This window comes from Lagopus leucura, unplaced genomic scaffold, assembly GCF_019238085.1.
Source record: "Lagopus leucura isolate 7727_CA_CO unplaced genomic scaffold, USGS_WTPT01 Super-Scaffold_739, whole genome shotgun sequence".
In the NCBI taxonomy this organism is placed as follows: domain Eukaryota; kingdom Metazoa; phylum Chordata; class Aves; order Galliformes; family Phasianidae; genus Lagopus; species Lagopus leucura.
Window position 1 is genome coordinate 5716247 of NW_024962255.1, and position 26339 is coordinate 5742585.

The window sequence follows — 26339 nt, forward strand, 5'->3', positions numbered from 1 at the left end:
TTCTTGCTGCTTGGAGCTCATCTGGATAGATGGCTCTCTTGGCACCAGTACTGTACTTGCCAGCCCTAGCAACAGATAGCTTTGGTCTGATCTCTTTGCTCTTACTGTCATTTGTCTTTTCCTGACAGCCCCCTTCTGCCTTTGCTTTTCTGGATCTTCGTGAGGATGAGTTACAACTCCTTGAAGAAGGTTTAGGTATTCTTTAGCCAATAAGAGGTCCCTATAGGCCATTTCTGTTAATTCTTTGTAAGATAGGGATGGCGGAGCTAATAGCATTTTCTAGTTGAAAAACTGATGTGGGAGGAAGGACTCATTTGGTTTGTACTCTCTCTGCTTCTAAAAAGCAGAATTCCCACGGAAAGTGTGCAGGAAAGGTTTGGATAAGCTGTTGACTGATAGACCTGCTTGGCAGAAATGGAGTGTATGTCACCAGGTGCTTTTTTGTCTTCCTTTCCCCTCCTTATGATCTTTCTCATGCTTTCTGTCACTAGCTGAACTTACCTAACTTGAATTTGCACCAACATTGGCACATACCATGGTCTTTTTACTTTGTTCCTCTGCCATCTGTCTCTTCCATAATTCTCTGTTACCGGAGTTACCATTATTCATTTGCAGCATTGAATCTCTCAAAAGCAGAAGAACCTGCTTCTCAACCTGAGCTTTATGAATATGTTGAATTATTTGTCTCTTTCCTGTGAGTTAGAAAAACTAACTACAGTGAATCAATTTATGTAACAGAATAAATACTCATGCAAGTGCTAGTGGAGATGGGGACATGCGGGTGTTTTCTGTTGTGTAGATAGGTGAATGATGATGGCATGGCAGCAGAGGTGGAACCATTCCACTAATGTTCTGCTACGTGTTGTTGCTGTGTGACAGATGGCTGCAGAGGGGCAGTCTGATGGAATGGTGTCTGATGGGGAAGTGTGCATGATGCAAGGGTTTGTCACTGAATTCCTCCAAATGGAATAAAAATGGTATCCATTGACATTCATCAGCACTTCCTGAATGTTTATGGAAACCAATAAGTCTCTACAAGTGAGGCAGTGGGTGCTTATTTTAGCAGTAGCAGCAGTGGCTCACCCGCACTGGGACAGATTTTTACAAGCACAGCATGCAGCTCTTGTTCATTGCTGGCAAGAATTCATAACTGGTGGTGGCTGTGTTGACCTCCATGTAAGTAGTGTTAGTGTGCTCTTTGTATCTGTTGTAGTCTCTATGGAAATAAATAGGTCAGAGTGACCTATGTACGTTTTTGTCTCATTAAAAATCGTATAATTTGTTTAATGTGCTTATTAAAAAACTATTTTCTTCTTTTTCTTTCCTTTCCCAACCCAAGAATTTGTCCCTTTGTACAGCAGCTCTAATGTACATCTTGAGTAGGGATCGTTTGAACATGGATCTAGACAGAGCTAGTTTAGATCTGATGATACGGCTGTTGGAATTGGAACAAGATGCTTCTTCTGCCAAGCTGCTGAATGAGAAAGACATGAATAAAATTAAGGAAAAGATTCGGAGACTTTGTGAAACTGTTCACAATAAACATCTTGATCTCGAAAACATCACGGTGGGTATCACGCTTCTGTTTGGAAACCTTGACAATAAGAAAATGCTTAATAAAATGGAATTGATAAGCACCAACCTTCATTTCCTATCTCATAACTCACAAGTCGTGACGCTATCGAATTTCTCTGTACATGTGATTGCACTGCAAGTATCTTCTGAGCTTAAAATTTCCTTTACGGAAGATTTTTAGAAGGATAAAGTTGTGTTCTTCAGCTGTGTGATTCACCGTTGGCTATTGGTAGGAGTGTAGTTCGTTACAGGTAACTATTAAAAACCAATAAGATTTGAAATAATTATGTTTCAGGATTACGTTTAGTTTATTTGACTTTCTTTGCTTAAATGTTCCTTTGTGTACCTTCTACAAACAGTAGGGTTGTAATGTGAGAGTAAGAGTGCTGTGTGCTAAACTGAAAGTGTGGTGCAAGTACCTGCATTTAAAAGTAAATAAACAAAGCTGTCTTTCAGAAACCAGTTTCTCTCTGCTGGAAGTACAATGGCAGATGTATCGATAAGTTAAGTTTAGATGAGGGCTGTTTGTTTTATGCTTCCTTTCTCAAGCCTACTAGTGCTTTATGTATCTTTAGCTTCTACAGAGTGAGCACATTTTTGTCTAAAAATAAATTTGACCATGATTTGATGCTAGTGTCAAGCCAGTCTGAAAAATAGAACGTAAGCTGCAAGTCTTTTTGAAAGAGCATCTTTAAAGAATGGGTAACAAATTGACTAGATGTGTGGTCAAAGAGGCACAGATTACTGGTGTTTTCTTGTTTTCACCTTGTTTCAGTATAACAGATATTAGTATGATCTTAATACCTTCTTATAAGTTCTTTAATGTTTCAGAAGTTCTTACTGGGTTTTTGTTACTTTTAATGAAACACCTACATTGATGAGAACTTTCTAATCTATTGATTATGAAGTGAGCTTTCCAGAGCTTCATCTCCCTAACAAACATTTCAACTCTTGTTGGTAACCTTAAGATTGTTTTCTATTTTATGGTAGTTCAAAAAATACTTTGCATTGGTGAACTGGCATTTTCTTTTGTAGTTGTAGTGACCTACTTTCGTCCTTTAAGTTCTAGGAATTTGTTTGTCCTTTTAGCACCCCATCACCCACTCCAAATTCTAGCTGTGGAACAAATAGCTGAATTGATATCAAAAGTCAGTATTATGTAGTGTTAGCAGGAGTGGAGATTTAAGGGAGGAAGGATAATCTTGTTATAATTCTTAACCTTGGTAAGTGATTTGTGTTGACAAATGATAATTGTTCCAGTATTTGATTTTTAGCCTTATTTCCTACAAACTCACAAAATATGTAGTCAAGGAACTCAGTGATTTTTTTGGCCTTCAGAATTGGCAAAGGCAGAATGAGATTTGAGTTGATTTTCTCTGCTTTCAGCTTGCTCTGGTAATTCAGATGATACGATCTTAAGATACCAAGGCAGAACGAACTGTGCTTTCAAGGTGATGATTAGCAAGGAATTGTTATAAACAGTGTCTTACCCTGGAGAAGACTCACATAGTGCACGATCTGCTAGATCTTCTGCATTATGAAATGTAAGACAGCTCCATTTATCAATCATGGAACAGCTGCTTACAGGTTTGTGATTGCTAAAGCATGTAGAAGCACAGGCCACTGTCTTCTATTAAACTTTTCTCGTATTCATAATCTGAGCTGGCCTGAGTTTTAAAAGGGAGAGGATATGTTAAGAGGAGCTCTGTCCTGTGAGAAAATTGGCCATGAATAAAGAAAAATACTTAAAAACTCAAGTTGTTTTTTTTTTTTCCTGAGACATCTTTATTTTTTAAATCATATTGAGCTGTTGCTGTAAATGTGTTGAATACTGTAGTACCTCACAGATGGAAACTGGTTTCCTCCCTGCTGCACCATCTAGAAGTAGACTGTACAGTGTTTAGAGAATATTTGCAAGCCAAATGATGTGAATAGGTTCTTTGCCAGTTTGTGATGGTAGCAGTGGTAAGTTGAGACAATAATGAATTTCATGTGTAGAAGATAAATTATTTTCAAATGAATCTCTGTCATGAGATGTTATAAGTAATCTCCATTTCGTACCAGATGACAGGCAGAAAATGCTAACAAAAAATGCAGATCTTCTTGAGTTACAGAAAAGATCTTTTTCTAACTTGGACATAACCACTGAAAAACAGAAGGATTGCAACAGATGTTTTGATAGCTCCAGTTTGTGCTTTACCAACTGTAATTAGATTGTTGCATCTCATTTGACCAGTACAGCCCCACCCGTATCTTTATGCAGAAACTTTGTGTGACTGCAACTGGAAATGAGGGTGGGTTAATTTTTGAGTACTCATAAATGTATGCAGAGATCTCAGCTTTCCAGGCCACTCTCAATATTGAAAAATGGAAAGCCAGAAACTGAAAAGGAATTCTCTGTGAATTGAATTTATTCTGTTTTTTTTGTTGTTGTTGTTTTTTGTTTTTTTTTCTGATGTAGCAGGAGATCAAACCTAAAGAACTTAGCCTTCCTGTTAGAGAAGGGCAGTTTGCTTTTAGTCAGTGTAGCCCAGTGTCTCTGATGCTTGCAGGTAGATGTTATCTGTAATTAAATCATCCATAGTGAGTTCTCTTTTCAGCTAGTGACATGTTTCTGTGAGGGAACGTACATAAAACTGAACGGGATAAATGACTGCTCAAAAGGAAGAGTTAAGATTTGAATCATTAAAACACACATGAAAATCATCTTTGTCCTTATGGCTGTTGGCAGTTAAAGGCAGTTAGCTGTTACCTGAGTGATGAAACAGCAGCAGGAGTAATGGCCACTGGTGGTTGTTGTTTCCTCTGTGATGGAGAATTAAGAAGCTGCTGACTCGGTGAGAAATGACCTGTAGTAGATCTGCTGCTGCCTGTGATCTCCCCTCTCAACGCCTTCATGGCCCAAGGATGCTTCCATTTATATTGCTGCAATGCACTCAGCAACTGAGAATAACAGTTCTGAGTTCTGTTGCACTCAGAACTGCAATCGGTGACCATGTGCTGCAGAGGTTTCTTCTAAAAAAATAAAATAAATGAAATAGCTGAGAACTTGAGTGGGGAGCTCTTCTTTATCAGTGTAGATCTTCAGCTTCCCCTTGGAAATCACTATTCTGAAAGCAAGGAAAGCAGCTGAAGCTATCAGGTTTGGTGAGGAGAATCATGCAAATAATAACTTGGCTTTCAAAGATAGCAAGGTTTATTCAAGCCCAGTGAGTCCTGTTATTCCTAGGAAGTGTGAGGCCTGCACTGGTGTCCTGGAGCATGCTGCACAGCTTGGAGTGGGCACAGCCCTCCTCAGAAGCATTACAAATCAGACATGTCAGGGAAGGAAGATAATTTGAAAGTAGTTAAATTCAGTTCATTTTAAGGATGCCTTACAGTTTTTTCTCTAGGTGTTCATGGTTGAATTGTGGCACATGAAATGATTAGGTGTATAGTAGCCCAGATTTACCTGTGTGGGGTGTGTTTTTTTTTTTTTTTTGGAGATTACAGAAGTTGATATAGTTCTTTGTAGGTGTAAATCTTATACATACAGATGTGTATGCCTAATATGTGTTTAATATCTTTTATTATTATCATTTGCCTTTATAGAAACCTTTAGAAAGTCAACCTAAATAGTAATGTCATAAATTGGGGGGGAGGTTGGTTAAAAACCTTGCAGAGGATTAACTAAGGTGACAACCTTAATCCGCTCAACTGCAGTCTGCAGGATACAGTTATCTTCAGTGTTGTTGAATTTAGATCTGTGTTCCTCTTAGAGAAAAGAATTCACTAAATAAAATGAGATACTTTTGTCGGCATTTTAGTTTAATTGTTGTCATCAGTACATTTAAAATAAAGTCACACGCAAAAAAAGCCTCCTTTAGAATCAAATGAATTCTCCAAGCAGCAAAGGCATTGTGTCTGGAAATAACAGAAGTAATAAGCAGGGTTTTTTGCTGTCTGGCTAGAAATGCAAAGACATCTTTTTTCATCAGTAGCAAGTCCTTTTAAAAAAATGAAGAGAGAATGAATGTCTGTTCTTACTCCCTCTGGTGGTTTTTCTGCTCAGAACCTCTAGCTTTGCTTAGATGGCTTTTCTATGAAGTGTATTTATATGATCTGCTATACTGGCTACAGCTGCATGTGATGATTTCATTCATTCTGGAATGTGACTCTTTCAGACCGGGCACCTGGCGATGGAGACGTTACTGTCTCTCACCTCAAAGCGAGCTGGGGACTGGTTTAAAGAAGAGCTGCGACTCCTAGGTGGTCTTGATCATATTGTAGATAAAGGTACGCCGGTGGTTCTGCTTTGATGGGGTGGGAAAATCGGTAAAAGATGTTTGCTTTTCTTAATATCCATTTGCTGTTGCTAAGAATTTGAAAAAGTCAATTCTAAAAAATACCCAATTCTGTGTCATGTTGTTGGAAAGCATTAATGGCTTTAATCTCTTCTTTGCGGATTGAAAGTAGCTTTAAGGTTAAACAGAATGTGGATAATGTTGTCTGCAGTGTAAGACTAAAAATGGATTAAGTTTAGAGTGCAGATAATTGTTACGTGCAGTCTGTGTGCAACATACTTACTGCAGTGTAAGTGTTGTCAAATCTGTCTTACAGTTCTATAGCATTGTTTTCAGGCCTGGTAATGTGTGGTTTCCTGTTATGGTTTGGTTTTGAGTTTTGGTTGCTCTTACTGAAGGACAGGAAAGTGGACTTCTGAAAAATGAATTCCTAAGCATTTAGGTTTTAAGTAAGCAGAGGGGTGGGCAAAGGAAGGATTGAAGAGATGAGCACTCAGCTTGCACGTGGCTTCACCCTTGTGAAGTGTAGGGAGAACATTTGTGTTGTATTTTTTTTCTTCCCCTCAGTGACAGTGCATTTTTAAGAGGTGTAGGCGTTTTTATGGTTAAGAAACATAATTCTGTGCTGTATTACATCATCTTTGCCATTAGAAAATAAAATATACCTGGAAATAGGAAATTTTGAAATGCTGATGACATCTTCAGGGTTGTTTCTTAGTATTACAGTTTTGTAAAGCATAACACAAGGTTGATGACAACTCCCCGAATAGTTGATAAACCCTTAAAATTAATAATATTTGGGTAATTTTTATGCATAGCTTTTGAAGACTTCATCTCAATAGTGGCAAATCTTATTTCTTCTCCTTTAGTTAAAGAATGTGTGGATCACCTTAGCAGTGATGAAAATGAAGAGAAATTAGTTGCTTCCTTATGGGGTGCAGAAAGATGTTTACGGGTCTTAGAAAGTGTAAGTATGAGTAAATGCGCTGCATTCCTGACCAACACTTCCTCCATCAGGCCTTTTCAGCACGATGTTCCTTGGATACATAGTTACATGAGTAACAGTATAATGCTTTTCTGTTTGCTTGGGGTTTTTGTTGTTGTTGCTTTAATGAAAGAAGACTGCTAACAGAAACGTTGGAATGTGTATCAGTGTTCCTGGATTGCTTGTTGAAAATGTTATCATTCTTTATAAAAGATACAATATCGGGTATTGCAAATGTACTGTTGTTAAGAATAGCTGAATGTAATGGATGCTTTTTCTGAAGTTCCTTAAGAAATGAAAACTTGCTGTTCATGGTTATTGTTTTCTTGGCATGAGTTTGCATTTATAGGGTGTCTAGTAATAGCACATTGTAATTGTGTTTTCTTAAGAGTAACAAATTGATGCATATTACAAGGATTACTGCATTCAAGCATGAGCTAACTGCCTAGAAGATAACTAGTCATGTAGTGAGTTGATCATGGATACTGAGATAATAAATGTTTTCCAATGAAAGCTTTGAACAGAATAAAAATAATTCTGTAGAGCTTAATTGACAAGAACTGTCAATTGTGATACAGTAGGCAAACAGAAGAAGTGTTGTGCTGTCTTAGAATTACTCCTTTGTGCATCAGAAAATGACATGCAGGTTCAAAGTACAGGTCAGCAACCTTAAACCTGAGGGCAAATAGCTACTGTGGCTTTTTCCATGCTAAAATAGCAACGTAAACATAAAGGTACTGTAACAGTAAGCTAAAAACTGAGAGAGATGAACAGATATAAGGGTTACTACTTAAAAGTTATGGCACTTACCTTTTTCTTGAATCTTGAGAAATTTTCAGATCCAGTCTCTGGTTTTATATTCAATGGATGGAATTGCCAAGCACAGTAGAGAGGCTTGCTTAGTAGCAGAAAATTCATATACGAATTTGAGGATGGCTTTTGTATGATAAGGTCTTTATGAATTTGGGAAGGAAGACAAAAATCAGCATACCAGACAATGCAAATGAAGTAGTAGAACATCTACTGTTTCTGTAAACTGATTCTGTGTGCCAGTCAGGAGAGTCAGGAGAAAACTCACAGATGCATAATAAGCTCTCGGAAGTGGAGCTGACACCCAGTTTTAAATAACAAAATATTTGCATGTGTGCATGCCCATATGCATGCACTGGGACTGCAGAATCCCGGGATATGGAATCAGGGTTCTGCTATGGCAGAGCATCTTGCCACAGTGCTTCTGTCTGCCACATAGCTGGGAACATATTCAGTGTAATGATCTTGTGGTATTAATTGTTAGCTGGAAACTCCAAGAGAATACTGGTACAATATACCAATATGTTGGTAAGTGGAAGTTTATGCTGGATAATGACCAAGAAACATGGAACTAAAGAAACTGGGGTGGTGATGGAAGGGAATATTACTTTCAAGGAAAAGAAGAATGCCATTTTTAATATTGCTTTATCCTATTTTCAGGTAACTGTGCATAATCCAGAAAATCAGAGCTACCTGATAGCATACAAAGACTCACAACTCATAGTCTCCTCAGCTAAGTAAGTTGTAAAAAAAAAACAAACAAACAAAAAAACAAAAAACATTTTATCACAGCTCTGAACATGATATAAACGACAGAAAAATTATGGGGGGAAAATACTTAACTCATTATTTTCATTAAGTAATGTTAAAATAAGTGGTGTTAAAATTATCTTAGATGAGGGTATCACTAACTCCTTGAGTACTAACAGCAGGTAGTGCTGTTATTGTTGATTCTATTAAAGTTGCAAACTGGATTAAGCTCTTTCAGTGCCAAGATAAGATGAACGCAGAAGAGGGCAATTGGAAAGCTACTTTTATTTATAGTATTTTTATTATGCTTAAGTATTTACTGAAGCAAAGCAGAATAGGCAGTTGACAGAGTGACTAAGTAGAGAGGAATTCTGTGCTGAACTGTACTCCCTAGGCCACTTGTCAGTTGGGATGAAGTCTTTGTTGACTGGCAGAGGTTGCATCCCTCCTGCACTGCCTCGGTGGCTCACAAGAATGCAAGTTGAGCTGAAAACTCTGCAGGCTTCACTGGAAAAAGAATGGCATAATTGCAGGCCAGATGTTTTGACCAATGGATGTTTTTGACACCTTAGTTTTGTTTGTAGTTGATATCGGTGTTGTCACTTCAGTGTCAAGTGAATGTAATGCAGTAGACTCATAGAATCATTAAGATTGGAAATTACCTTTAAGATCATCTAGTCCAACTGTCGACCCATTGCCACCGTACCTACTAAACCACGTCCCTCACAGAACAAGCTTTAAAACCAAAGAAGTTTAAGCGTCAGACAGCTAAAAATATTCACAGACTTCTAAACATTTGTCTGTAGAAGTGAATGCACCATAACTGTAAAAACCCATATCTTCCTGGATTGAAAAACTGGTTAGTTTTGCTTTTTTAAAAATCAACTGTTTTAGCTTGTGACTGGTCCAGTGTTGTTATGAGATGAATGTTTCTCCTACTCGAAAATAACGTCATTTGTTTGTTTATTCATTTTTTTATTTATTACAGAATAGGGATAGCTCTCTGTGAGGACAGGACAAGAGCAGTTAGGTAACTGTCAGAATGGTCAGAGGATGTGAGAGGCTCTGTTTACGGGGAGAAAAGATGCCTCCTTTAAGACCATGTGATGAAGCTGGAAAGAAAAATGTACTTGTGCTCTTGAAATCTCAAGCTGATGAAGCTTTAAGCAACAAAGCTTTCAAGTTTATTTTCAAAATTTCACTTAAGCTTATAAAAGGTCTTATAGGTGTGCAGTTAATCATTTCTCCCTGCGCACTTGAATTAAAAAAAAAAAAGCTGCATAAATTCTGTATTTGTAGTTTTCCTAATGAAATAAGATGAAATGTTCTGTATGTTGTTCAGGTAATTTAGTTCTGTATCTTCTCTTTGCAGAGCATTGCAGCATTGTGAGGAATTAATCCAGAGATATAATCGTGCTGAAGACAGTATCTGTTTGCCAGACAATAAGCCTCTGCCTCACCAGAATGTAACTAACCACGTGGGTAAAGCAGTGGAAGACTGCATGAGGGCCATCATTGGTGTCTTGCTCAACCTAACAAATGACAATGGTAAAGCAAATAAATTCAGATTCTGTTACAGCATCAGACAATATATTAATGTAAACCCTTTTCTTATGTACGCATGGTAGGCGCTTGCTTTACAGTAGTAAGTTACTTATCTTTGAGAAGGGGATGAGTAATTGCAAGAATTAAGTGTTAGCAAGATCTTGGCTTTGGCCAAAAGGGTGCAGCTCATCTAGAGGGCCAAAAGGTTGTATCCATCTGCTTACAGTAATGGAAAATCAGTATTTTCAAAATTGAGCCTTGAAACTCTTTCTGTTGACAGAATGGGGTAGTACAAAAACGGGTGAACAAGATGGTCTGATAGGCACGGCTATGAATTGTGTGCTTCACGTTCCGAAGTTCCTACCTCAAGAACAGAGATTTGATATTCGGGTGCTGGTAAGCTCTTGCACTTGTTACATTAACGTAAGATGCTTTGCTGTGTGCCTTTAACTGCTCCAGTTCCAAATTAAGGAGCTGGCTGTGCAGTCTCCATTGATTGTATACTTAGGGAGGTTCTAACAGAAGGTTTCTGTAAAGTCCAGGGAAAAGCTGCTGAAGGATTTGATGATTGAGCTGTAACCATTTTCTGTGTGTTTTATAGGAAAAGTAGATGAGTTGGGAGATCTAGGTTAATAAGTTTGTGTATTATCTCATTTTCAAATGTCTTTTCAATTTTCTAAACACTATGCTTGTTATTTTTATGGATACAGATTTGTCTGATTTACCTCAGTATGCATAAAACAGGTGTCCTAAATAATGACACTGAAACTGTGTATGTGAAGGACCTGTTAAGAATGGAAGCTGAAAGTTGGACACCTGAATCCTTAATCAAGAAATACAATTTCACCTTTAAGAACGTGTAGAATGATTATTATGGTTCAGAATTGGGAGATCTGGAACTTGTATGCATGATTCTCATTTTTGCCTCATATTTCTCTAAATCCTGATCCCTCTATCTGTCAAACTGCTTTATAAAGGTGTGCTAGTGAGATATGTACACTCAGAGAGATGAAGCCTAAAGAAGACATTTATCTGAATGAATATTTTGCTAGATTTTTTTTTAATTTGTGTCTATACGATCCTTTCAGGGACTGGGTCTGCTGATCAATCTAGTGGAGTACAGTGCTCGGAACAGGCACTGCCTTGTCAATATGGAAACGTCATGTTCTTTTGACTCGTTCTGTGCGGGAGAAGGAGACGATAGCCTAAAGATAACTGGACAGATTGATGCTGTTCAGGCTTTAGTGCAGGTAAGAAATGACCCAAAAATGTTTTTTTTTTCTGTAGTGAGTACAGTTTTTTGGTATCAGAAATTCAAGGAAGGAGGAAGAACTCAGCAATGAAAAATTTTGCCAGAATTTTATTCTGTTAAGCATTCTGAGAATGTTAAACAGCATAGAGGGGAAGAGGGGTGCTGCTCACATCTTGGATTTTTCACTACTATCCTTTACAGGCACAGCTTTCTTGGTAAAAGGTGGTGGTGTCTTCTACGGACATCCAGAAGCTGCTCTGTTAAGCTGCTCTTTCTTTTTCCTATAGGATTTATTTCTTGTTGTGCTTTTAAACAGCTGTAAAAATTTTAAGTTGCTTATGTTATCTACTTTGCTACCATAGATTTTTCTAAGTGCTGTCTTTAAGGGAGTTTCAGACCATTTTTAAAAATCGCGCTGTATCATTTTTTAATAAGAGCAATAAATATGAATGTAACAAACATGGATGTGAAACAGCATTCTTAAATGTTGTATTGACTAACTTGTTAAAATATAAATCAAGTGTGAATGAGTTCCAATCTGCTAATTAAAATAAAAGGAAATAAGAATTTTTATTTACAACCTTTTTACCAAATGGAGATAAGTTCATAGATGCTTTTAGAAATTGTTCCATTTAATTAATGTGAATAGTGAAATAACTGCCCAGCAGCAGACAAAAAAGATCAGTAATCAAGATATTAATATTAACTATCTTAATGTATGCAGCTCTACAAAGTCATATTTAGAATTGATGGTTATATAGCATGGGAAGTAGTTCACAAGATGTAAGTGCAAAGTATGAGAACACCTTGGGTTACATTCATCTTAAAATGGCTCGAGTCATTTTATATTTCTTTAAAATTCCTGCTTTTTACATATCTGACAATTTTTAGTCTTCAAGCTGTGTCTCGGAGAATATGATTAAGCATTTATGGCAGCCAAGAGAAGCCTGGCAATTGGTTCGACGCTGGGGAGGGTGGGAAGTCTTTTCTGCAGAGCACAGCATTAGTGTGATAAATCAGATTATCCTTTGAAGAAGAAAAGGCTATTGCAAAGAATAGTATTGAAGGCTAACTGTATTAAAGGGGTGAATTGTGAAGGGGAAATAAACTTTCGAGTTAATTCAATGTGTTTAGGGTTTAATTTATAATAGAAATTCTTCTGAAATTTTCCCCATCAGCTATTTCTTGAGCGTGAGAGAGCGGCACAGCTGGCTGAGAGCCAGACAGATAAACTGATTAAAGAAGCTCCTACAGCTCAGCATGATAAGAGTGGAGAGTGGCAAGAAACAAGTGGGGAGATACAGTGGGTCTCCACAGAAAAGTCAGATAGTACTGAAGAGAAAGATAAGAAGGAAGAAGATGATGAAGAACTCGATCTTAATAAAGGTATGTTGAATAATTCTGATGAGCTCAGAAATAGTAAAGAACTCTGTTTTGGCATAAATTCCTAGTTTATCTTTTACTGCCTATCTGCGGTCCACTGGGTTGAGATTTCAGCATATTCTCTTGTGAAACTAGAACTTGAGTGGGAGCAGTTCATAGATGAAGCACGAGAAATAGAAAAAACAATGCTACTTGTTACTTCATAGAACCTTCTGTCAGGCCCTTTTTTAAAACAACAGAAACAAAACAAAACCCTGTGGGTTGGTGGTATTTTTGAGACATTCTGTGTAAGAAACCACCTAAATGGCATTCTTTCTAGGCTTTTCTGGTAGAACAGTATCGAATTCTCCAGCCTTGCTTTGTACGCTTCCTCCTTTCTTCATGTATTTGTAGTTTCCCCCCCCAGAAATGCTGGGCCATTAACAAGCATTATATCTGTTACCCATAATACAAAAATCTTTTTTCGTAGAAATCATACTGGCTTATAGCATTACAGGAAGCATAATTGTATTTTGTTGTATTGAACATGCAGTTGTACATTGCAATACTGAACGTACTGTGCAGTATTATGAATTGAAAGGGAATGAGCACTTTTACTGTCAAAGAATGTGTGTTGCTTAGGTAGTAAGGAGTTTGATTCTTGCTGCTGTAGTCTCAGAGCAAAAAGTCATTTTGTTTGAGAAAATAGAATTCTGGAAAGTGATAATGAAAGATTGTATTTAAAGCAGTAAAAGATGCCAGCTGCTTAGAGGACACAATACACTGACTTGTCTCTTTTTACAGCTCTTCAGCATGCTGGGAAGCACATGGAAGACTGCATTGTGGCCTCATACACAGCATTGCTTCTAGGCTGTCTCTGCCAAGAGAGTCCAGTAAGGGAATAAGTCAATAACTCACTCTTAACTCCAGTAGATTTTTTAATGAAGTAATAATTTGCATTACTGAAATGGATTCATTAAATTGGGGTTCAGCTAGTACATTTATTCAGCTGCATTGATGTATATAGTTCGGTGGAAAGTTGCCAGGGGTATTCCATCCAAAACAAATCTTCTGAGCATCAGTATGTTTATCAAAGGAGACTGGATTTGAGTATTTAATCTTCTGTACCTCTTTCTTATTTGTTGTTAGTCTTAGACCACAAATGAGCTTTGGAAAAGCAAATTGGCCTGCCTGCAACTTTTCTAACTATGAAAGCTTGCTTTGTTTTTCAGTAATTTCACTAAGCAAGTTATTGTCATCTTGTTAGTTTTTTCATCCTAGTCTGATTTTTATTTCCAGTGAAGTTGTATAAAGCTGTGTAGGTCCACAGACCTGAAGGTGATTGTTTCAGACTGGAAATACATAGGAGAAAGTTGAAGTGAATACTTAGGTATTAAGCGACTGAAAACTTCGAACTCTTGTGTCAGATACACGTTCAAATGAAAATGAGGTTCAGGCCTGCCTTCTGGATAGTTTCAATTTATGGGATGGCAGAAGTGTTCTTCAGCATGCTATTCTGTAAATTTTATTTGCTTCTTGATTACCCTTATGTAATCTTAGTGTGTAGAGTCATACTGATGTTAGGTGTTGAGAATTATTTCACTTATTAGTTGTAAAGGGATCTTCTCTGTGTGTCAGGAAAATTAACCCAGTCACTTCCTTTTTTGTTTCAGTTCTTGGTAACCTTGTTAGGCCATGGTGAGCTTTGATGGTAATAATCTTTAATTGAGAGAAGATTGCAGGAATTGTTGTATCCTAGAAATAAACACCATAGAAATATTAGAGCCTTGAGAGCCTTGAATCACAGAGATGATAGCAGAGTGCCATCTTAATTATGCTATAAATACACTGCTGCTTCTCACATACAGAGTAACACATAATACACATACGGAGTAACATATTGCTGCTTCTCACATACGGAGTAACGTGGCTCTCAGTGTTGGAAAAATATTTCTCAATTTAAACTAGTTATATTTTTCCTAGATCAACGTGACTACTGTGAGGGAATACTTACCTGAAGGAGATTTCTCAATAATGACTGAAATGCTCAAAAAATTTCTCAGTTTTATGAATCTTACCGTAAGTAATACATATTTTAAATTTCTGATAGAGATTTTTGTAGGTTTGTCATCTGCTATAATAGCCCATACAATTTTAGAAGCTTTTATGACTTTTCGGTGGGCTTCAGAAGAGCTTGAAGTCGCTTTCTGTGTTTGCAAATATTGAAGACCGGTTTCTGTGTCTTTTATTTATTTGTTTATTGTACTAATTAGGAGCTAGTTTCATTCCACTTGAATGTGAAATGAAAATGTTTGAGTCCTCTTCTTGAACCTAATTGTTTTTACTGATGTCTAAGTCCTAAAATTCTGAAACAGACATAGCCCTAAAATGTTTTCAAGTGGTACTGTATAAATGCTCACTTGGTACTTTGTTTTCTGTCACGTTTTCCAGTGTGCTGTTGGAACAACAGGCCAGAAATCCATCTCTAGGGTGATTGAATACTTGGAACACTGCTAGATACTTAACTTCCGCTGCAAGCACTCTAATGCTGGAGCTACCCTTAGACAAAAGAAGTCATGAAAGAAGTCCTTGAAGGATATTCCAAGAGCATTCATCTATGTCATTCGTGTTCGGATTTTTAAGGCTACCTGGTCTCTTAACCATGCATTCAGCATTTTCTAAAAGACAGTTACTACATCAATCTGCAACTATCAAAAATGAGGGGAAAAAGGTTCTGAGGAAAGTAAATAAAGAAACCATGCTGTTTATGATGCAGTGCAGTATTTAAATATTTTTGGCAGGGTTTATCCTCCCTATCTTTTTTCTTGCTTTGTTCGTGACCAGTTTCAAGGGGAAAACTTGCTGCTGATAGTGCAACTGCTGTTTACTGTTGAGCCACTGTTTCATGCCAGCCAGGTGCAAAGGCAGCTTAGCTACTGAGGTATCAAATGTTCTAATAAAGAAGTTCTGGACAGCAGCACCGCTCCTATTTGAGTTTAATTTGCTCTTGCTTTTTTATTACTAGATTATTCCAAAATCGTAAAATATAAATTTTTAAATACTTTTGTGATTTTAACTACTGTCTATATTTAAAATTTGTTGGAATCCAAAGAGGTGAGGATTGGATAGTTTATTTTTTATACTGTTTTGATTGAAATTAGGTTGTTGAACTATTTCTCAGTTCTAAAACTGTCATGGCCCATGTACTGTAAACTGATAAGACCATAACACTTTGTAATTCCAAGATGCATGCAAACCCATAAATACATAAAGCCATTTGAGAGGGTATGTTATCCACAAAAGAAATAAAAATTGTGCCCTGTTTAAGGAAAAAAAAAAAAAGGGGTGGGGTGGGGTGAGGGGTGGGAGGAAGTTATTCATTCCCAGGGCAGTTTACACTTCTAATAAGCAAAAACTTTGAAATGCTGTTTAGATTTGTTTCAAAGAAGCGCTCAAGATGTATTTTATAATGCTTGATACAAAGAATTTGGATGCTGTAGGGGGAAGAATTTTGAAGAGGCTAAAACACCAATGGGGATTAATGTTTCCAGCTGACATAATCTTTCTATTTCATCCTTCTGTAGTATGTCAGAGTTGAAATGCATACAACGCAAAGCCTTAAATTGCTGATATAGCGAAGATTTTGTTCAGCCTGAGGTCTAGTTCACAGCAAAGCATTGTGTTTGAAGACTTAAATGGAACAAGAAATCCCAGAAAATACATTACTTGTTTCTTTAATATTTTTTTCTTGCACTCGTTATTCAGACCAACAGAATTGGTAATTATTTTTATTAAGCTGGTCTTGAATATTTGCAGACTGTTCTGAGATCTGCTTCATCACATTTTTAAATACCTGTATAGATAGTTAAATCATGTTATTCCGTTGAATTTGTAAAACTTGAAGCCATAAAAATATTAGTTCTATGTATAATGAGGGGGAAGTAACAGGAAATCTAACCTGCTTTTAGATCTTGTTATCTCCGTGTATAAAGTTACGAACTTGTGCTTTTGTATCAGTGCCAGCTGTAAATTTTTTACATACAGTGGCTGCCTTCTATGTCTTCCTATTTTTGATAATGCAGATTGTTGAGAATTCTGTAAGGAAGTAACTGATTAGCGGCAAAATTCCGATGTTGGTCATATTTTTGCGTTTTCTCTCATCACCTTCTAAAACTTAGCGTATCAGTGTAACTCAGAAAAGTTTTTGAGGTTGTGTTCCCTTTGCTTAAAAACAAAACTGAACCTGAACAACTCAGTATTGAGAGACAAAAGCTGTATGTAAACCTTGTGTATCAAGAGGAAGCCATTGAATATGTTGTCTGCCCACCCTCCTGATTTAAGACCTTTTCATTTGGAGTGGGATTTCAAAATGATCAGAGAGCTTTGTGGGGCGATGGCAAGAGACAATGGGGATGTGATGAAGGGGAAATCAGGGACAACTACCTTTCTTTGTTACACTGGTAATTGTTTGGGAATTGGTTTACCTCAGTGTTTAACAGTTGTTTTTAAATGTAACTAATTGTCAAGCACTGACAAATGCAGATTTTTTTTTTTCTTTGAGGGTGGGGGGAGAAATCACCCTGTGAACTGCAGTGCATTTTTGTGTGTTAGACCCTCAAATAACTCTGCGTTAAAGGGTACTTGAGGCCAACTTGCAAATTGAAGTTTTAAAGTAACTTTTTTTCCATTGTAAATATTTGTGTAAATAATCTCAATTGGAAATTAGAACAGTAGAGTACTTTTCTGAATCCAATCCTATTTTTATTTTATACAGTATTTCTCAGCTGTGATCTTTGGAGCAAAAGCCAACGGCAGGAAAAATAGTTTGTACCAGTTTCATGAAGTATGTCTTTGGGTTTTTGTAAATAATTTTAACTCAAATAAAATTGCTACTTTCAATACATATCTTGTCTTTTAACATGTAATAAAGCACTGCCCTGAGTGACTGCAGCGTCAGGTAAATTGTCAAATGAAGAACATGCAGTAAGTAGAGGAGTGCACTGTTCTACATTGGTGTGATGGAATGGCAGAATTCAGTGCCCGGACCCCCATGTATGATTTATCAAACCGACCGAGCTTGAACTGTTCCGATGTACTGAGAAGATGTACTGGGTCTTGATGCATTTTTGGAGATCTCCACACAAGTTGCTGTTGATCTTTCCGCTGAAGGGACACGGTAGATTTGAAGAGCTGTAATTAGAGTAACAGAAATGTACAGAGAAATCAAGCAGGTCTTGTTATAGTGATACTTTTTACATTATGAAGGATGTAAATGGCTCTTCAGCAGGAAAAAATGTTAAATTGTACAGTTGTACATCAATATGAACGATGCTTTAATTTGTTCAGGATGGAATTTTTTCTATGGATTTTTCTTAACTGATCCAACCAGATACAAGAACAGAAAGCCATGAGCTATAGTAAAGACAATTTAAACTTGTCTGTCATCTCACTGCCACTGTTAATGAGCATCAGCATAATGGAACTTTATTTCTGTGCTGTAAAGGAATCCTGCTGGAGGTTGAGGTCTGGAACAGGGTATTAATAGAATGTGGCACTGTTAATGGTAGATACAGCTTTATGTAGGCAAGTGTTTTAAAAAAAAAAAAAATATTGTAATCTCTAGTGAAATAAATACTTCCTCTAGGTTTTGTCACTGGGTACGTAATGGAGACGTTGTGTGGGTGCTTTGAGAAGACATGGGCTGAAGCTTCTATAGATTTTTGAGTAATCTGCTCACATAGATTATGTCGCTTTGTAAAAGACTTGTGAAATGCATGATCTCTGCATAATGACTAAGGCTGGCATGATCTGTACAGCACTGATTTACAGTAAGCTTAATGTAAAAGCAGGTTATAGTGCAGGAGATGATTTCTCAAGCTGGCCTAATGGAGCTGGTTTTGTGCTGGCAGCAGATTGGTTCTAATTAGAAGATTGGACAGTAATCACAAAGCTATAAAAGCTTTGTTCTTGTTCTTGAGCTGAGCACCTGTGCCAAATGTACAGCTGGAATACTGTGGTTCTACAGAGCTGTCGTTGCTTTATGGCTGCTTCTACGTAAACAAATGATGGTGGGACCTGCCATAGGCTGTTCTAACAGGCTTTTTAGCCATTGGTGATGTTTTCATTCTGAAATACTTCAATGAATTGATACAGATATTTTTGGTATCAGATACTCCAGCAAGTATTGTCTTCCCTCATTTTCTGGACATCAGTAATTATTTCTTTGAGTAAGCAAGTCAGCTGGACTCTTACCAGGCAAACCCATGTGCCTTTTTCAGCGGAGGGTTGCTTGGTTGGTTTTCTCTTTAACATGCTTTCCTTATTCAAGCAGCAAGGAAAACAAAAATGTGTACTCGACTTCAAAAGATAAAGCAATTTAAGTTGCTGCCATTCTTCTGCATCAGGGTTTTCCTTACAAGATAAAATTTTAAAAACTTACTAATTGCTTTGTTTTTAAAGATGATGAGTCTGGAATTTGCCCTGAATCTACATGCTAAATGTTTTCAAAACCAGGACAATGAAATTGTTGCTTGCTTCTCCTTTCTGTATGATGTTTTGTTTCACTACAGGTTTCTTTTAGCTATATGGAACAGAAGCCATTCACACATTGTTTTTCTTGTCCCGCAGGTCCCCTGTCCAAGGAACTGTGGTTTATTAAGACCTTAGCAGCATCAGTAGGTGTAGCTAGTCTTACTGTAAGTAAAAGTGAAACCATTATAAATAATGCAAAGACTGCTTTAAGTCCTTATCCAAAGGTAGATTGATTTACTAATGCCACAGCCATCTTAATTCCAGCTGTGGAAACTGACCTTGAGTTACTGCTGTAGGTTAAGTTTCAGGCTGCCAAGCTTGGTATGATACCTGTCTGGGACAGTGAGCACTACCTGGTGATGCAGAGGATGTTGTAAGGTGTCCTGGAAACAACAGACTCAGTGGGAGGAAAGAGCTGTACTAGAGAATGCCTTAAATCTGGAAGAACGGTGGTGTTAATATCTTTCAACTTCTGTTGTCCAAACTGTATCTCTAAACCTCCCAACTCCCGTAACATGGTGAATTTGTATTTCATCTGCTTGGAAGTAAAGGCCAAAGAATTTCTTGAAATGTGCTCCTGAAAGTTAGGTTGCTAAGAAATAAAAAAGTGTTGTTTAGACAACAGTACATAATTCCATTTATGCTCACTACGTAGTCTTAAAATTTTAATTTCTGAGGTGATCTAAAGATACCAAGATTCAGTGCTGGATGAACATTAATAGAAAGCTTTTGCAGTGTAACACTTGGTGATGCGGCATTGATGACTTCTCTATTTTTGAAGTAAATGAAAGAACTACAAGGGGTTTTATTTAGATTTGCTGTTCAGTGTGGGAATTATTTATCAGTATTCTGTGTTATAAGATTTAGTTGTCTCTGCATTTAATTTTTTTCAAAGTGAGGAGGAAGGGTGTTAATCTGGAGCATGGAACGATTCTCATTCCATCTGCAAAGCTGACCCTGTGATTGTGTCCTAACACAGCTGTACAGTGCTGGTCAGGTGAGTGAGTTCATGTGCTTGTTCTTTTTCTAGAACTTACAGCTCTGTCACTGTTAAAAGAATTGAATGTTTTCTTCATGTTGAAAAAAAAATAAAAACAGTGAGAAGAGGATGCTATGCTAGGAAAAAGGTTTGAGCCAAAGGTGCATCAAAGAGTTCATGTTTAATTGTGGAGATACCGCTTGGATAAATATCTCTATTAATGCCCCAAAGCAGATTTCTTCAAGAGATTCAGAACTTGGATTTTCTTCTTCAACTCCACTGATGTTCAATCAATACAATAGAAATCAAAAGAGTAAAGTAACAATGGCTGTAACTTGAAGGGGGAAACCCCACAGATGCATGAAATAGTATACTTTTTTTGTGGCCAGTGATAGACAAGAAAATGTAATCAGCTGGGCTGTTTGATGCAGGAAGAACTGGTCAGTCCTGGAGCCAATTACTGCTGTTTGGGTTCCTTCCTCATTACAGTGTTGTATTCGGTTAATACAAAGCCTGCTATGCAGTCTAAGTAGTCTGAATTAGGAGGTTGAGCAAGCATTGATGAAAGATACATTGGAATGTATGTATGTGTATAGACACACCCACGCACCTTCTAGATATATTTTGCTTTTCTGCTGTTACCGGTGCCTAGCAGAACTAATGCCTGAAAAAGAAAGTGAAGGGCGTTTCTGCATAAGTTTGAGTGAGAAGGGATTGTCTCAAATGAGTGCATTCAAAAGATATACATGAGTTAATTGATCTGGGAATGTTCCCGAAGTTTTAGAACTTCATTTTTGTCCATGGCCTACCGTCCCACAAGTTTGGCTCTTGATAACATTTCTGAGGCAAAAAGCTTTTAAAATATCCAGCCTGCATTGTTTTCTAGTCTGTCTGCTGTTTAATTTATAGATTGTATCTGAACGGAATTTAAGTACAAACCATAAGGGAAAACTTGCAGTCAAATTACCATGTGTCAGAGATTTATTCTCAGTTGTAAAGTCAGTTTCAAAATGTTGATCTGCAGGTTACTGAGCCTCAAGTTTAAGAAGCTTAGTAAAATAGTATATAAAGTTGTGTAGCATCAAGGGTCATTTTTCTGCCTCAAATATCAAAGTTTTAATTCAACAAGGAATTTTAGGGCAGGTTAAGCTAGCTTATCCAATTAGGTAGGTTGCTCTGAAAGTAATGCCTCCTATTTATTTCCATGGAAACTACAACAGCTACAAAGAAGACAGTAATGCTGTTTGATGTCTCATCACTGATGTGATCCAGGAAGCTGTCACGTTCAGCCTCATATTTGTTCAGTAGGACCTGACAAACTTGCATACAGTGTGCTTTGTGTTCTTGTGTGAGCATTTATGGGACCCAGCTGGTGCAAATACTGTACTGTAGCCACCATCATTTCCAATGCATTGTACTCAGCTCCATACAGAGTTACCTGGTCATAATACGCCAATTTGCATGGATGAGCTGATTAACATGTTCCTCATTTCATCGTGTGATGGCTGTGCATGGCCATCAGGACCATGGCTTGTCTTTCATGTTGCTATTGCCGCTGCTGGAACACACCACCCACTGTTTGGTCTCCATAAATGTTCAGCAAGCATTGAAGAATGTCACTGAGTACAATCTTTTTCACAGGGAGAAGTTCAGTTCCACACTTTTGTTTCATACACACTTCTGTGTCAGGTGCCATTTTGTCAGATTGCCCCTCTGCTGCCTGTCACATGGCAACAACACATAATGGAATGTTGGTGGGAGGTTCAACATCTACTGCCATACCAACATCCTTCACCTCTGATATTGTGGGCCAACATAATAAAATAGGAGGTATTACTTTTGGAGCAGCCCATGTAAAAATGTCATCTCATTTGTCTAGATTGAAGTGCTGTATTGAAATTATGGTCCAGCAGCAGAAATGGAGTGCTGTAACTAAACAGAAACAATACATTTATTGTTTGTAGTGTTCCTTGTCTTACCTTGAAAACCTGTTTAAACCAAGCATCTACTGGAAAAATCAGTTTGGAATTTGCACATAGTCATATTATACATCTGATTTTACACCAGAGCTTCCATCTTACAAAATCCCTTTTTTAACTTGTGATCCTTTAGAATACAATGAGATTTTTATTAAGAATTCTGAAAAATTAATTTTTAACAATTCTATCCCAGATAATCATAAAAATTTGTTTCCTCATTATGTTTAGATGAGAATGGTTCTTCAAGTATGATTTCACTTGTGAGATAAACCCCAGTATTTTTTACAGGACTTCTTATGTTATTTATGCATTCCTGTAGAGCATCAATTAAAACTGCTGGGACAAAATTGTGCTCTACAACAATTTGCTAGTCTACTGTGTATCCAATTGAAGACTGTAGATTTATCTTTTGAGATCAGTTTTTATGTTCCTCCAAAGAAGATAGAATGGCTGTGTATTTCTATTGTTGTCATCTAGTTAAAATGCTTACAAAAAGCTTAAACATACCACAACTATAATTTTACCTGATACTTCTTGTTTGCATTCACATTCTCATTAAGGAGAATCCTTCAACCCCAGTTGCATCATTCCAGAGAGAAGAGTTTATTCAGCGCCATGAATGTACTCTGTCCCATATCTAGCAAAGCAATACTGCACGTTAGAAATCATGCAACCAAAAGACCCGAAGGAGTTCCACGACCAGATTTCACTTAACTACTTTAATATATGAGATTAAGCATGGACTTTATGAGTAGGTGGTCTGATTTCCCATACTGCGCAGGTGGAGAACAGTCTCCCTTTCTGAATGCATTTCCAGTAGTGTATCATGCTGTCTAGGGTTAGGTTGCTATCTCTGTGTGGTGCAAAACATACCACCTACGTACAGCTGCCATGAAGACTGCATACACTACTGCAGCACAAACAACTTGGTTCCAGCACTGAGAATTTACCAAGATACAGTTAAGGTTGATATTCTGCCTTAATTTGGTGGTACGTGATGTACCTTTATTAATGTGGCAGACTCCAGAACTAGACTGGGCCTGGTCTACCAAGTGCTTTCCAGGCAAACAACTTTGCTGTCTTACATTGATTGTCGTTGGAAATTATGACACACAACTAAGAAATCTGTTTACAAATCACCCTCTCTACCTTTTCTATCATCTGTTTTCAATATAATCACTTAAAGATTTTACAAGAGGACAGTTTTGTTTGGCAGAGGTTCCTGAGAGCTGTTATTCAGCACAAGGAATGAACATTTATTATCTCTTTATTCCAGGAGAGATGAAAAAGCAACACCAACAAAATACCCCATCTTGTTCCCATCCCAAAATGACTCTTCTACAGTGGCTTCTGTATGAGGACACAGATTCTACTTTCCATCAGTTTAAGGTCCAGACCTCTTCACAGCACTTGGTTTATGGTCCACATTTCAAGTGCCAGTTACCCAGAAATGCTAAGCATATGTAAGTGGTCCATCCTGAATTTGCACATTACAGTAAGGACCAGCACAGTAAGATCCAGCCTGCAGAATACCAAAGAGCAGTAGAAGAAAATGAGACATTCTTTACTTGAACTTGCCAGCCTGATAAAGCAATGCACATGAGGAAAAACAGCTCTGTACCTGCATGAAGTTAGACAGTAAATCAGCTGTACCCAGTTGAAGAAAACATCTCAGACCACTGAATTTCAGCATATGGCAAAAAGACAAGTAAAACAGTAGGCATTATTAGAGAGGCAAATAGAAGAGAAGCCACCTCCATTTCACAGTATGCATCTGTTCTGTTGGCTTGCTTTGAACATAACACGGATTTTGGGAGATAGCAAGAGAGGCAGAAACAAAAAACAGCCTCTTTCTCTTCCTTTCTTCTTCTTTATACCCTGAATATCCAGGCTTTTGGAACAGACAGAAGAGGTTCAACAGATCTCTAAGTAGTAATAATCACTGGGAGCAACAAATCCAATTGTGATGTGGAAAATCTAAATAGGAAATGACTGCTTCTCCCAGGAGCTCTCCTTTGTTCTTACAGGAGGGAGCCCAGTGTAATTAACAGGCAGTAGAACTGAAAATAAGCAAAAGGAATGACTTCTTAACATAACAGTGCAGGATAAAACTGGAACTCCCTGCCCTACCATACTGCAGGCTGCTTACTGAACATTAGCCTTTCTATGTAAGGTGGCTAAAAATCACTGAACTGCAAGAGGGATTAGTGGTTGGTCCTCCTGTTATGTGCAAGCCTTGGTCTCTTCTTTCAAATTTTGCAGCAATTCCTCCACTCCTTAATGTGCCACTGGTTTGGGGCAGCACATATGCTGTCCACTGTGTACAAGCAGCAGGGACAGCTTTATTTGGAGCATAATTCCTTGGTTACCCAGCAGTGCCCCAGATGCCACTATGCTTCAGGATTAGCTGGGCTTAACAGTCACGTCCCTGGGTGGCAATCCTAGAGTGACAGACTGGGCCAGACTCCGGTGGGGCAGGGAGAGGGTTTCCACCTCCCAACTGCTCAAGCCAAGTCCTTCCTAGGGAAGAATTTCCTTGCACATGCTTAGAAGGTGGCAGACGTCTGTTCCCATTTCTTTCAAGTCCTTGCTACGTATTCCAGAGCTCACTGCATACCCACTATCCCCTTCTTTCATCTCTTCTACCACTAATTTCACTAGCCTGCTTACTCCCAACCCCCACATGCCTTCCAAGCCTCTGTGTAAATAATCTGTATTCTTTTCAAAAGCAGCCCCATCTGTATAATCTGTTGCACTCAAATTTCATTTCCAAAAATACTGAATAAATACCATAGGCAGACAGATATGCTGGTAGATCTCGCTCACATTTCAGCTCTGGGTATCTTTCCAGCTTCTGCTGCTAGCTGGAGATGGATTCAGTTCAGTTGTCATACGTATCCCCTTGAGCAGGTCAGGTCACATGAAACCAGGCTAGCAAGAAACTTCCTAACCCAGCCTTTCTGCTTTTTGCTGCTCGGCACATCACACGTGCCTTTCTGCAGAGCTCAGCTCTCCCTTTAATGCAGTTCTTGCTGCAACTCCCTCAGTGACGAGGCAGACAAAGCAAAGTGGGTGTTCAGCCACAGATACCCCTGCGGGGAAGCCGTTGTTTCAGACATGCTGCTTCATGCCTTGTCATGTGCTGCTCCTGGGGCGCTGTGTGCTGAGAACTGCAGCTTGTAAATACCCAGGAAGTGGCAACGCTAAGGCCAATTTGTGTCACACACCACTTGTTCTGGGCCCAGCCATGGAAGCAAGAGGGTCTTAGCACAGGAAAGTCAGCCTTTGAACAAGACTTCAAGCTTAATTGCATACAGAAGCAACACTAATTCATCTAGCAGGAACATATATACTGCGCTGGCATCAGTCCCACTCTTTAGAGTGTGTTAATTATTAAGGAGTGGTATTTTTAGTCAGCACTTGCAACAGATTCCACGTCTGCAACCTTCTTCCCATGGAAGTTCATCACAGTGTCAAGTATTTAATTAATTACAACCTTTATTTTAAAGGTGCTCTTGCAAACAACTGAGATGTTCTATTTGAGCAATCTCTTTGATCTCTCTCCACCCTCTCCCTGCTAGGAAGGCTAAGCAATTGTGTGAGTTTTAGCTGTACTTTCTAACATCACCGAGTGCCAACTTTGTCCAGCCTATAAATAGAAATCCACAGAAGGAGGGAGGGAGAAAAATTTGATGAACAAGAATATGGAGCATCTTCTAAAGAACTGCATAAATGTCTCAAGTTAATTACAGCAAGTAATCTGCTGCTTGACTAATAAAAAATGTATACTTTTTAAAATAAGTAAGTTAAATAATGTTTAATTGCAACAGTTGAAAGAAATTTTTCATGCAAAAAAGATAATCCTTTAGTAGTTGGCAGCTCTTGGTATCATTTGCCTAAAACCACAGAATAACTTACATGTAAGATCATGTTACCATGACAACTTTTAAATTTTGCTAAATTCTCATCTTACTACTTAGATCTTTTGCAAAAAAAATAATTTGCAGTTTGGAATCTCCTCCAGACATAAAGACCTTTGTCCTGCAAGTCTGTGTGCACTTTGAGTACTACTGCAATAATAAAGTAATATTGCAGAATCACAGAACATCAGGGACTGGAACAGATCTCGAAAGGTTATCTAGTTCAATCGCCCTGCTGGAGCAGGAAAGCCTAGATTAGGTCACACTGGAACCTGTATATTATTCTATATAATAATAGGCTTAAGGCATGTTACCCTCAAAACCATGTTTATGAGCAAAGAAAAAATCTATATGAAGCTGAGAAATTG

At 37.9% G+C, this 26339-nt stretch overlaps 1 protein-coding gene across 4 annotated transcripts in view; it reads left to right on the forward strand.

Moving 5' to 3' along the window:
- The window catches only part of WAPL (WAPL cohesin release factor), a 58936-nt gene extending 41471 nt beyond the window's left edge, over positions 1–17465 (forward strand). For all 4 annotated transcript variants that reach the window (XM_042863014.1, XM_042863013.1, XM_042863012.1 and 1 more), the window contains 11 exons: positions 1340–1567; positions 5739–5850; positions 6728–6825; positions 8314–8390; positions 9776–9951; positions 10229–10344; positions 11037–11198; positions 12379–12586; positions 13367–13455; positions 14546–14641; positions 15014–17465. In XM_042863014.1, the coding sequence (XP_042718948.1) occupies positions 1340–1567; positions 5739–5850; positions 6728–6825; positions 8314–8390; positions 9776–9951; positions 10229–10344; positions 11037–11198; positions 12379–12586; positions 13367–13455; positions 14546–14641; positions 15014–15079 (1428 nt within the window). In that variant the 3' untranslated portion in view covers positions 15080–17465. The remainder of the gene's footprint in view (positions 1–1339; positions 1568–5738; positions 5851–6727; positions 6826–8313; positions 8391–9775; positions 9952–10228; positions 10345–11036; positions 11199–12378; positions 12587–13366; positions 13456–14545; positions 14642–15013) is intronic.
- The last annotated feature ends 8874 nt before the right edge of the window (positions 17466–26339 follow it).